This window comes from Anser anser, assembly GCF_964211835.1.
Source record: "Anser anser genome assembly, chromosome: 3".
Lineage (NCBI taxonomy): Eukaryota > Metazoa > Chordata > Aves > Anseriformes > Anatidae > Anser > Anser anser.
In genome coordinates this window covers 45,637,721-45,650,187 of record NC_139722.1, presented here as the reverse complement: position 1 = coordinate 45,650,187, position 12,467 = coordinate 45,637,721, and the positions used below count along the sequence as shown (strand labels likewise).

General features: G+C 36.6%; 1 protein-coding gene across 5 annotated transcripts in view; it reads left to right on the top strand.

Annotated features, from left to right (window-relative positions):
- ASCC3 (activating signal cointegrator 1 complex subunit 3) overlaps positions 1–12,467 on the top strand; it is a 282,651-nt gene that overhangs the window by 45,365 nt on the left and 224,819 nt on the right. For all 5 annotated transcript variants that reach the window (XM_083831844.1, XM_083831841.1, XM_083831842.1 and 2 more), the window contains exons 5-8: positions 2,205–2,325; positions 4,996–5,203; positions 5,955–6,096; positions 6,661–6,786. In XM_083831844.1, the coding sequence (XP_083687970.1) occupies positions 2,205–2,325; positions 4,996–5,203; positions 5,955–6,096; positions 6,661–6,786 (597 nt within the window). The remainder of the gene's footprint in view (positions 1–2,204; positions 2,326–4,995; positions 5,204–5,954; positions 6,097–6,660; positions 6,787–12,467) is intronic.

Sequence of the window (12,467 nt, the reverse complement as noted above, 5' to 3'; positions counted from 1 at the left end):
AGACTAGGATGTTATCTTTTCACCTTGGTGCTCCTCCCTCAAGCCCTTAGCTAACTAGGGATTAAGTGAGAGATGCTGTCTTATGGTAGTGTCTGCCTCTGGCACAGACATAGAATGTCATGTAACTTTACTGCTTTTTTTGTACAACTCTACTGTTCTGATCAGTTGAAATAGATTTGGTATGGACGTTTTTTGATTGAGAGTACACTGGGAAAACAGGAATGGAAAGATATTTTCCTGTTCTAAAACTGTCATCTATACCCCAATCAAAACCCATCTTTTCTGACTGAACCTTGCCTAGCTTGCTTCTAGTGAGAGTGATGCTTTGGAGTCCTTTGCAGAGCTGAAAGTGTACAGTGGATGTTTTAGGAATAAAGTGTCAATTGCCTTGTTCCTTTTGTCTTTGTTTTGGCAACACTGTAAGTCTGAATATGTATACACCGTGTGTGCTGCCTTCAACAAAGTCATCTTATATCTTTAGATAATATTGGCTTAAAATGTGGCAGTAAAGTGACAGTGAACAGCTATGCAAAAGACAAGAATTAATGATGATTGTTAGAGAAGGCTGGGTAAAAAGAAATCCATTATAGCCTGAGATCCTTGTCAACAAAATTAATGTCTAGCCAGCAGTTTACTGTCCTGTAGTTTTGCAGTTTGCTACTCTTATTTGAGTGTAGGATTTTCTGTTTGTCCACATTTATTGCATTCTTTTTTTACCCAGATTGCTTCTCCAATTTGCTGTCAATTTGTCTTTAAGAAAAGAAATGCAAAAGTTTATGTTTCGTGGTCTCTGCAAATGCTGACATCACTGAACTAATTGACACACCTTATGTTTTTCTCAGAAACACCGGGGGTTAAGGAGTAACACTTTTTACTTCTTTTGTATTATTTATTAAATGCAAGTTTACTTTATGAAGTACAGATTGGCCTGAAAAAAGGGATCACTATTCTGATGCCTTTCACACTGTTTGAAATTTACACAAGCAGATAGTGATAGGACAAGGAGGAACAATTTTAAACTAAAAGATTTAGATTAGATGGTAGGAGGAAGTTCTTCACTCAGAGGATGGTAAAGCACTATCACAGGTTGCCCAGAGAAGCTGTGGATGCCCCATCCTTCGAGGTGTTCAAGGCCAGGCTGAATGAGGCGTTGAGCAACCTGGTCTAGTGGGAAGGGTCCCTGCCCGTGGCAGGGGGTTGGAACTCAATGATCTTTATGGCCCCTTCCAACCCAAACCATTCTATGGTTCTATGGATTTTGCAAATATAAGCATCATAATGCTATTGCCCAGTGGGCAGAGACAACCGCAGCAAAACTCCCTACTAAGGGGCTGGCAAATTAAATACACTATAGTAAGAGAACTCTCCTTTTCATAGTTGCAACAGAAATATTTGAATCCTGCAGTGGCAAAGTTTTACGCATTCACAGAACTTTACATGAAAACGCACCATAACAAGTATTCTTACCTGATACCTGAAGTTGAATGAATACTTTTAGAAGCAAACTTCGAGAGCGCTAAGGAGAAATTGTCCTATTTGCCTTTTTAGAAAATGAAAAAATGAGGGGGAAAAAATGTTAGAAATCAAGAACGGTTTCTGAGTAGCTTGCTGCTCTGCTGTACTGCATTGAATTTTGCCAAAATAATTATGGGTAAGATGAACAGGAAGTGCTCCTCTTAATTGTTTCCTCAAATCCTGTTCTCTTCCACATCTATCACCTTTTTTGTAGGATATTAATGAGAAAATGCAGTAGGCGATTTCTCTTATTCACTGGAATGGAAATAACTTACTATTTATCTGACATCTATAAGAAAGCACCAGTTCTCCTGATTTATCTGGTTATATTATGGCAGAAAAAATTTGTAGCAGAGTTTATGTAAGTAACAAAAAAAAAAAAGTAAACTTTGGTCTTGAGAAGAATTAAATTTTATACAAGAATCTCAAAAAGAAATGCTTTATTTAACAGACAAAATTCACAGTGTTTAAATCTTTCCTACTGAAAACTTTCAGTACTTTTCCCTTTTAATAACATAGAATCTGGATAAATGCTAGCAATGACACCTCTTGGGCTGAATTACTCAGATTTGAAATTCTTTAAACTTGTTGTTAACAGATATGCTATTACCAAGGATGGAAATATTGTAGTCCTATTTGTAGTTTTGTGCTAATTTGGACAATGACTTAGGACTTTCTTTTCTTTGTAGTTATTTGAACTACTAGGCCCTGAAGGTTTTGAACTTATAGAGAAGCTCCTACAGAACAGATCTCTGATTGTGGAAAAATCTTTGACTTGTACAAATGATAACAAGTTCCAGACCCTGCAAGGTATGTGAGTACAAAATTGTTATTCCAAATCAGATAAAACTTAGTTTTCTAACTGTTCAGTTATATTTCAACCAGTACTGGCTATGCACATTTAAAAAGAAAGCCAAAAAAAATTGGTGGTGATAGAGGGTGCTTATACTAGTGTAAATAAATAAATTGTGGCTTGGTTACAAAAAGGAAATTAATGCATATTGCATATTTACTTTTCAACTGTATATGTGCATGTGTAATTTTTAAATAAATGTGTTAGTATTTGTATTTATTTCAATCGATTACCATTGAAATAACTTCATCGTGAGATATTCCTCATCTGCTATGCCACTTTCTGTTTCAGTGTTAACATCAAACGTATGTCTTGGTGAGAAAAAGCACAGTAACAACCACTTCTTCTGGGAGGAAAAAAAAAATAAACTGAAAGATTGATAAGTGAGAGGAATAAAGGGGGTCAGGTTTTATACTTTTTTTTTTTTAATAAGATACATTGCATACACGGAGTAATAGTTTTAAAATCTGTTTTACAAATTGCTGCTTAAAAACAAGTGTTCCTACTTTATTCCCTTACAAAAAATACATCTGATTGTGATAGGTTGCAACGTGGAATAAATCTTGCATATACATAACACCATACAGCCCATTGTGTGTTTACAACTCATGGAGTTAGAAAAAGTTGGTTAGAGCTGATATTGCTGGACTTAGGTATCCTCACAATATTTTTTAAATGCAAGCAAACCATACTTAATACGTCTGTTTTAAAATGTTATTTACTCAAGTGTTTGGAAGTTCAGCTTCTGCTGTGCTGATGGTTGATCTAAAGTCATCAGAGCCATCATTAGTTTTATCTGCTACTGATTTCAAAGCAGAAACTATCAGTATAACAAGTTTTGTTGTTGTTGTTGTTTTTTTTACTTTCTCATATAACCAAAAGAAAAAAATTAAAATATATGCACTGGAAACCAAACGATTGTTTTTTCTTCAATGTGCAACATTTTCTTCTCATTTAGTAGAAGCAGTATTTTGAAAGCTATTATGAATTTATTCTTCAGCATGCCATCAGTAAAAAATTATGCTAGAATATAGAGGAAGAATATTTTCAATATTGTGCTTTTCAGTAGTAGGAGAGCGTTACTGGTTTTATGTTTGTTTTTTTATTTATTTTTCCTTTTTTTTTTTCCTTTTTTACTGATGACAACTCTTCTTTCACTGTAGCATAGAAGTCAGTGATATTTGAGTATCTTCTCCAAGACTGAAGATGCTCTGCCCCAAGTTCAGTTTAATCATTTTAGTAAGGCTTTTTCCTTTTAAGTAAATCAAAGTGATATTCCTCATGGGGACTGAAGTTTTAGCTTTCCAGAATTGCATTTGGGTAGGGAATCATTCGTGTCTGGACGAATTTAGTTGTATGGTAACTTTGAGTTATTTGTCTTTTGAGAAAATAAGCGCAAGATAAGGAACTATACATATACTGAACATTTGTAGAATGCTTTATTATTTGACTGTTATTATAGAATTTAATTCTACAGCCATAAAGGTGATTGCTGTGTTTATCAGACAAATCAAGTAGCAGTTCTTTGTCCTAATACGTTTGGTCTGAATTAATGGACACAATTTCCTACCTAAATTTGTTTTTCCCTTTGACAATGATAGAGAATTAAAACTACAAATGTGATAGTATTACTGTGGACATTTTGTCAGTTTATTAGAACTTTTTCAATAATTGACAAATTATAGTCACTTTATTTAGTGTGCATGCTGTAAGAGTTTCACTGTTACAGTAGGTTAAAAATTAAGTGGCACAAATTGTTCAGAAGATTTGAGAAAAAGAAGTTTCCAATTTTCAGGTTCAGGGCTAGACTGAAAAAATACATTTGAAACGTAATTAATTATATAATGGTTAAACCCACATAAGCTTCTTTTTGCTTATCTGTTTGCTGAATTTTGAAAGTAGAGGTTTAAAAATACCAATAAAGTTAAAAACAAACAATCTGTCTACCCCGTTGCATATAAAAGATTTAGTTGTGTCTTTGTTTTCAATCTGCAGTAAAGAGCACTAATGGTCTAGGAAAGGCAAATGTGACTGGACTTTATCAGGTTCCCAGCTGCCCTGGATTTGTTGTGTATTGTAACTCTTCTGTAGTTCTGGTGGTGGTGGTGGTTGTTGTTTTTCAATCCTGCTGCTTATCCACATAAAAGGAAGGAGCCTGTGGTTGTACAGAATAAGATTACTTTTCTCACTTGTTTAAGGAAATTAAACTGTTGGTATGCTTTCAATACAGTCATGTTATCTAGTAAATATACAGTAATTGTTATGGGAAGAAGCTGTTTAAAAAGAAAGAACTTATTTAATCTATTTTTCACAGCCTTTTTACTTACTAGTGTATTCATGTAAGAGAACAGAAAAGAAGCTTTTCCAGTGTTGATGAAGTTATTGTAAATCTCCCGAAGATAGCCCCTCCTCTTACTGCTAGTTTGCAGTACTCCCCCTCTTACTTTGGTATAAAGAATTTTTGTTGTGTGATGACTTCAAATGTCCTGCCTTTAAGAGCTGTTACTTTTAGTTTCTTGAGGCCAACCTCTGCATAATCTGCCTAATACATATATTAGAGAAAACTGGGGAATAAAAAGGATAGAATCCAGTACTTATGGAGATGCATACCTGTTTTCATGTTGCAGAACAGTGCAGGAAGTTTATAGGAGAAAATGCTAAACCCAATTATGGCTGTCAAGTTACAATTCAGTCTGAACAAGAAAAGCTGTTGATGAAACAATATCGTCGTGAAGAAAAACGAAATGCCAGAAAAGAAAAACAAGCTGGGGAAGATGGAGAAGGTTCTGGCGAAGGACTAATGTGCTTTGATCCCAAAGAGCTGCGAATGCAAAGGTAATAAATGCCAAAAGTTGAAAAATGCTTGTGTTGTAATTGCTACTTCAACATATCATAAACGTTTATTTTCTTTTAGTTTGCTTTGGAGATTAGATGATTATGACTTCAGGTCACGTTTTATTACAAGTGTAGATTTTTTTTTTTTAATATGAAAACCTAATTTTCAGGGAAAGAAAGCAGTGATCTGCTTAATGAGAATCTTCTTGGTCTCATCTATGTGGGCTGGAGATGCAGATTAGAGAAGTAGGCTATCTTTCTTAGTTCCTGTGTGCATACTACTTGCTTAAGATTTATGAAGTCTGTACTAAATCTAGCAGAACTATCTTTCTTTTTTTCCTCTACAGATTAACGGGTGCTATTTTCCATGTTGTCAACTAAAGGTAGTGGGAGGAATAAGGGAGGGAGAGAATAAGGAGCAAATAAGGTGTTGTATTTCATATTGAGAAGAATATAGTGGGACTGGTATTTAACTGTGAATGCATGTTGCTGTATTGCATAAAAAGAGGCAAAATTCCATTAGGAAAGCCTTGCACTGGTTGGATTGATTTTTATCTATGTTGTTTGCTATAAGGACTTAGTTTAACTGATGCCAGTGAATAACACAGTAAAATTCTTTTGTTAATCATTTTATAAACTGCTGTTTTCCTTACATTTCTCCAACTTTTGCTCTGACTTTAATACTATGTCCAGTTTTTGTGATGGCTGCTTACAATTGGTAGAATTATTGCAGCTATTTTTCTGCTTGTAGGGAACTAGCACTTTTGAATGCTCGAAGTATGCCTGTCCTAGGTAGACAGAGAGAGATGGACTTTGAAAGAATTCATTATCCACATGTTTACGATTCCCGAGCTGAAGCTATGAAAACATCAGCATTCATCGGGGGTGCAAAGGTACGTCTTCAGCAATACAACTATTCCAGTGAGTAATGTGCAGCAGATTTCCCTTTGTTCCCTTGGAGATTCTCCTACTAATCGGAGTTCTGTGCATGAAGCGGTGCTTCTTTACAGAGGGTTTTAAATGTTCACATATTTTGTTTTAATTTTGACCCTAGAAGAAACAATCTCACTCTCAACTAATGTATTTATTTCTAGGGTCAGTTAAGTCATTAAAATACTGTTTTTCTCCTTCTATCTTTTGGAGAACATCGAATTTGACTTTAATAAAATGAATGCTTTATGAAATTCTAGACTTAATGGCTTTTGAAATTTAATAAAGTGGAGTTATCTGTTTGTTTTTTTTTTTGTCTTTTGGAAACCATTTTCTGAGTAGTAAAACTGATTATTTTCCATTTAGGGGGTTCTGTGCTATCTATAAAATGAATCAGGGAGAATTGTTTTTATTTGGGATTCATTTTTATGAAGGAAAGTGATGAACCATTGCTTCAAGTGGGCTATAAAGTAATGAAACTTTCTGTTTTCATATTTTCAATTAATTTTCCTGTAATACTATTTTAGGTGTTCTTACCAGAGGCAGTTCAGAGAGAAAACAACAAAATGTATGAAGAGGTGAAGATCCCCCATAGTGAACCAATGCCTATTGGTATCGAAGAGAAAATTGTTTACATTAAAGACTTAGATGAGGTGAGTAAACCATTTTAGAGATATTAAATTAGTTTTTACTTTGCTGTTACAAAAATTTAAATGAATAATATGTACTAATGTGATTTGTGATGTGCAAATAGAGCCAGTTAATTTCTTCACTTCTAATTTGTTGGGGGATGTTATTTTAGTGATAAAATTCTGTTCATGATGACTCTGATCAAAGAAATTCCTCCTCTAAATTACTACTTTATGAACTGCAGTTCTCAGTTCCTTTGGCATTACCTATTCAGCTACTTATGGTTTTGAGCTGTGAGCTGGATCGCTAAAATGTTCTTTAAAAAAATAAAAAAAATAAATAAAGAAAAGAAGATAATCATAGAATCACCAACATTGGAAAAGACCTCCAAGATCTTCTGGTCCAACCATTCCCCTACCATTCCCCTACCACCCATATCACCCACTAAACCATATCCCTAAGTACCACATCTAGCCTTTTGGTAAACACCCCCAGGGACGGTGACTCTACCACCTCCCTAGGCAACCTGTTCCAATGCCTGACCACATTTTCTGAGAAGAAATGTTTCCTAATTTCCAACCTGAACCTTTCCTGGTGCAACTTGAGGCCATTTCCTCTTGTCCTATTGCTAGTTATCTGTGAGAGGAGGTCGACCCCCAGCTCCCCACAACTTCCTTTCAGGTACTTGTAGAGAGCAATAAGGTCTCCCCTGAGCCTCCTCTTCTCCAGACTAAACAACCCCAGTTCCCTCAGCCACTCCTCATGGGACTTGTGTTTCAGACCCATCACCAGCTTTGTAGCCCTTCTCTGGAAATGCTCCAGGGCCTTGATGTCTTTCTTTAGTGAAGGTCACAAAACTGAACACAGTACTTGAGGTGCAGCCTCACCAGAGCAGAGTACAGGGGGACGATCACCTCCCTAGTCCTGTTGGCTACACTATTCCTGATACAAGACAGGATGCTGTTCGCCTTCTTGGCCATGTGGGCACACTTCTGGCTCATGTTCAGGTGAGCATCCATCAGCACCCCCAGATCCTTTTCCTCTGCAGAGCTTTTGAACCACTCTGCCCCAAGCCTGTAGTGCTGCCTGGGGTGGTTGTGACCAAACTGTAGGACCCGGCACTTAGCCATGTTGAACTTCATCCCATTAGCCTCTGCCCATCTACCCATCCTGTCCAGGTCCCTCTGCAGGTCCTTCCTACCCTCCGGCAGATGGATGCTACCCACTAACTTGGTGTCACCTGCATACTTACTGATGGTGTACTCAGTTCCCTCATCCAAATCATCAATAATGTTATAAAAGCTATTATGGCCATTCTGTTCTTTTTCTGGAGACCACATGGAGGAGTGAGCCTGGGGTTCTGTATCTTGACTTCTGAAGATTGGCTGGTGACAGCACAGCGCTCTTCTGCAGTCCTTAGGACTGCATGATACTGGTGCAAGGTATTGAGTTATGGTGCCGTATACTGTGTGGGGTGCAAAACCTGGAATGGTGCTCTGGAATAGCAGAAGGTGGTAAATTATTATTAGTAAAACTTTAATGATAGAAAATGAAGAGCAGTGAGAAAAAATGCAAGTGAAACAAAGATTAACATTTTAAAGTTTATTGATTTTTAAATGGTGAAAAAGCTGAAGTGAGGGAAGAAGAAACTAGCACTAAATCTGCAGTTAGTATTCACAGTTGAGAACTTGAAGTACTCTATCATATCTACGTGCTTGCTCCTCGTTGTATATGTCAAATCTGTTGATGAATGGTAAATTTGCTATTGATTTCAAGGGGAACGTAAAGAGCAAGTCATATGCGCGTGTGAAGAAGGCTTTATGTTTCTTAGCTCTTCAGCCACATACAACATGGAAAAATGTTCTACTTTGTTTCCCTGTGAACAAACAGGATATGAGAATATAAATTTAATATGGTTATCCAGAGAACTTTTTTGGGGTTTCTAGTAAAGTTTGTCTTACATAAAGATTTAACTCTTTTAAAACAGAAGACAGTTTAATTTTAGAATCTGAATCTATTCTTTTGTGCTTGGGTGACAGTACCTACTGTCATGTGTATGAAGTGACTGACAGCTTAACTAGATAGAAAAGTTGAGCCACTGTAGCTGTAAAATGTGACATTTTATATGACAACTTTCAGCATGACAGCTTTTTGCAATGAAATGTCTTTCCCCTAAGCACAGAGCTAAATATTACCTATTAATCTGTAGTTTTGCCAGAAATACCAATGTTTCAGGAGACAATCACTTCTCAGAAAAATGTCGTTCAGATAGAAAAATTTCCGATAGAGATGATTTACAGGTATTTACATTTACGGTGTTTAAAATAAAGGTAGAATGCATCAATTATACAAATTTCATAAATATTTAATCTCTTCTGTAGGCTATGTATCATCAAGAGGTATACTTCTCAGTTTTAAAGTGACATTTTGAAATAGAAGCAATCTTTAAATCTTTACTCTTCCATATGCTTCCTATTTACAGGAAACAAGGTGTCAACAGCAATGACAATCTTTAATGTATGAATACTTGTGTATTTAATCCACCCCCCCAACCCCTACTTTTCACATTCCTGTTTCTTTGAGTGGGACTCTTAGACTTGAATCTTATTGAACAGCACCTTTTTCTTAACTAGGTAAAGCAACTGAAATTTCCAATGTGTGCATTAAGATAGATTGGTTAAGGCAAAAGTTATTTTTCTATACGTCTATTTTAGATCTTTCATCTCTTAAAATTTTGGTGCTTAAAATTTTTGCTGATAAACTCAAGTCAGTTTAGAGGGCAAGAAGTTTTTCTGTCAATATTGTTTATTCTTTTTGGTGAAATAGCGTTACTCAAAATCAGCAAAATAAACTTGTTTAGCTTTCTCTATGTAGTGTATATATAAGAGCTGGTAAGATAATTATCATTTCTCTGTATTGGTATGTTTGCAAGATTATGTAAAGTAAAAACAGATGGGCAGGAAAGCTTGGTGACAGTACATGTAACTGTAAATAGTTTGTAGCAGTATCTAAAGACATCATGAGGAAGCTGGGAGTTTTGCTGTTACTATTGTGAGATGACATTATTACTACATTTTTTATGAAAGCCATTGAGATGGTCCAAACATACAGATTAAGGTATTCATTCTGTGATCAAAGTGTTTAACAAGTCAATGTACATGCAGCCCATAATAATAATGTTCTCCAGGGGAGGGAGAAAAAAAGCATAAAGCAGCTAAACCAGCTATTGCATCTCTTACAAGTATATTTATCACAAAGCTGTCCAGGTACTTGTTGATTTACGGAGAAATCTTGATGTATTCAAAAATGATAAATATTTTTCTTCCTTTGAGGTTTTTCTTTCTGTTTTCATCTGTTCTCTGTTTCAACGGTCCCATTTCTGTTACATTTTTTGTGAGTTTCTTGCCTTGCCATTTGACTGTTCTGGCTGCATCCAAGCTGATGCTCCAGATGATTCTTTCCTTTTGCCTCGAGTACCAGGATGTTTTTGTCTAGGTATTTAAAGAAACAAAGAATTTTGGCTTCTAAGGTGTTTCTTCTTTTAAAATTATCTTTTTAAGTCCAGAAAATAGATCACTTTAAAACTTACTTGAAAAGTACAACTGATTGACTTTCAGGCTTAAGCCCTGAGGTTCTTATCTTCCACAGAGGCAGAGCTCAGGAGGGAGTAGATTGGGATTAAACGTAGCGTGCGTGGGAGTCCTTGCAGAGCTCCTAAGCTGTGTGATTTCAACCTGGTGGGAAGAGGCCAGCTGTTACATACTGCTGGTAACCTCTCTGGAGACACTTCCTCTACACGATAATGGTAGAAGATTACCAATGGTAATCTTTATTTGCTGTATGCTTTCTTCTGTAAGGTCCAGCTTTCTTTTCTTCATTTTGACAAGCTATGATAAGGTGACAACAGTAAAAATGGTTTTGCACTACAGAAGACCATAGAACCATAGAATATTCCAAGTTGGAAGGGACCCACACAGATTGAGTCCAACTCCTGGCTCCACACAGGATCCAAAAAAATCAAACCATATTTCTGAGAGCCTTGTCCATATGCTTCTTGAACTCCAGCAAGGAAAAAGGATTTTATACTGCTGTTATAGTGAAAAAATTATTAGGCAATTTCTTTTCTGAGCTTCCTCCTTTCCATTTAAATGTGTGCCACCTATGAAACTTTAGGAACACTTGTATGACATACTAGCAATTGTTTCAAGCACAGAATAGTACAAATTTTGTACTGTAAGAAAATTTGTTGTGCCACCTTCTGGACTCTTCTTGACTTGTTTACTCCTTTGCCCAAGCGTGTAGAGGGCCAATAGCATACTGGCCTGTATCAGAAATAGTGTAGCCAGCAGGAGCAGGACTAGGGAAGTGATTGGCCCTCTGTACTCAGCTCTGGTGAGGCCACAGCTCGAGTACTGTGTGCAGTTTTGGGCCCCTCACTACAAGAAAGACATCGAGGTGCTGGAGCTTGTCCGGAGAAGGGCAATGAAGCTGGTGAAGGGCCTGGAACACAAGTCCTATGAGGAGTGGCTGAGGGAACTGGGGTTATTTAGACTAGAGAAAAGGAGGCTCAGGGGAGACATTACCGTTCTGTAGAACTGTCTCAAAGGAGGTTGTAGCAGAGTGGGGGTCGCTCTCTTCTCCCAAGTAACAAGTGATAGGACAAGAGGAAATGCCTCAAGTTGTGCCAGGGAGGTTTAAGTTGGATATTAGTAAAAAATTCTTCACCGGAAAGGATTGGCTGCCCAGGGAAGTGGCTGAGTCACCATCTCTGGAGTTATTCAGAAGATGTGTAGATGTAGTGCTTAAGGGACATTGTTCAGTGGTAGACTTGGAAGTGCTGGTTTTTAACAGTTGGACTTGATGATCTTACAGGTGTTTTCCAACCTGAATGATTCTATGATTTAGGTTGGAAAAGACCCTTAAGATCACCAAGTCCAATACAGGCCCAACAACGTCAGATGGTTATACCTAACGCAGTCTAGGTTATATGCTCTTGATATTATAAAGAATACTACTTCTTGATTCAAAAATTTCCAGTGGTACCTCCACTCATTCAAGGTTAAAAACCTGAACTGCATCTATTTTCCCAAAGGACTGGAAAGAACTAAACCTGACTCTGAAGTATGACCAATAAGAAACTACATGAGAAGAAAAGTGGCAATATAAAATAAAATTTAGTACCTAATGATGTCTATTAGATATGTTGGCAAGCGTGGATCTGGAAACATACTGACAGAAACTTCACTGTGTGGCAGAGTGCGTGCATTTCACAAAGTTAGTATGTTTAGACAGTGTAGCTGATAGTAGCATAAGAATTCAAGTGGGTAGCAGAGGTGGCAGTTGGTGGTGTAGAGGCTAAAGAGAGGAAACAAAAAAAACAACATTCAACTTAATATTCAGATTACCTAGCACGTGAAAATTCTGTTACTTGGTTACTCTGTATGTCATCTCTGTCTTTTAAGAGACAAAAAAAACCCAAAACTCAGAGAGACCTTGAGGTGTAGACATAACATAATGCTGGTAATTAAGCTAAATTATCAAAACGTTTAATTTACCTTTAAGTTTCCTTTCAAAAAAGAAAAGGTAAGAATTAGTCTAAGAATCATCTAAAATGAGCTAGATCTTTGAAAAATATTTCACTTTCAACTGAATCTTTATGCAAGAATTTTTGTCTCATAGGAGCTTCGTTTCTTTTTAGTCTGTA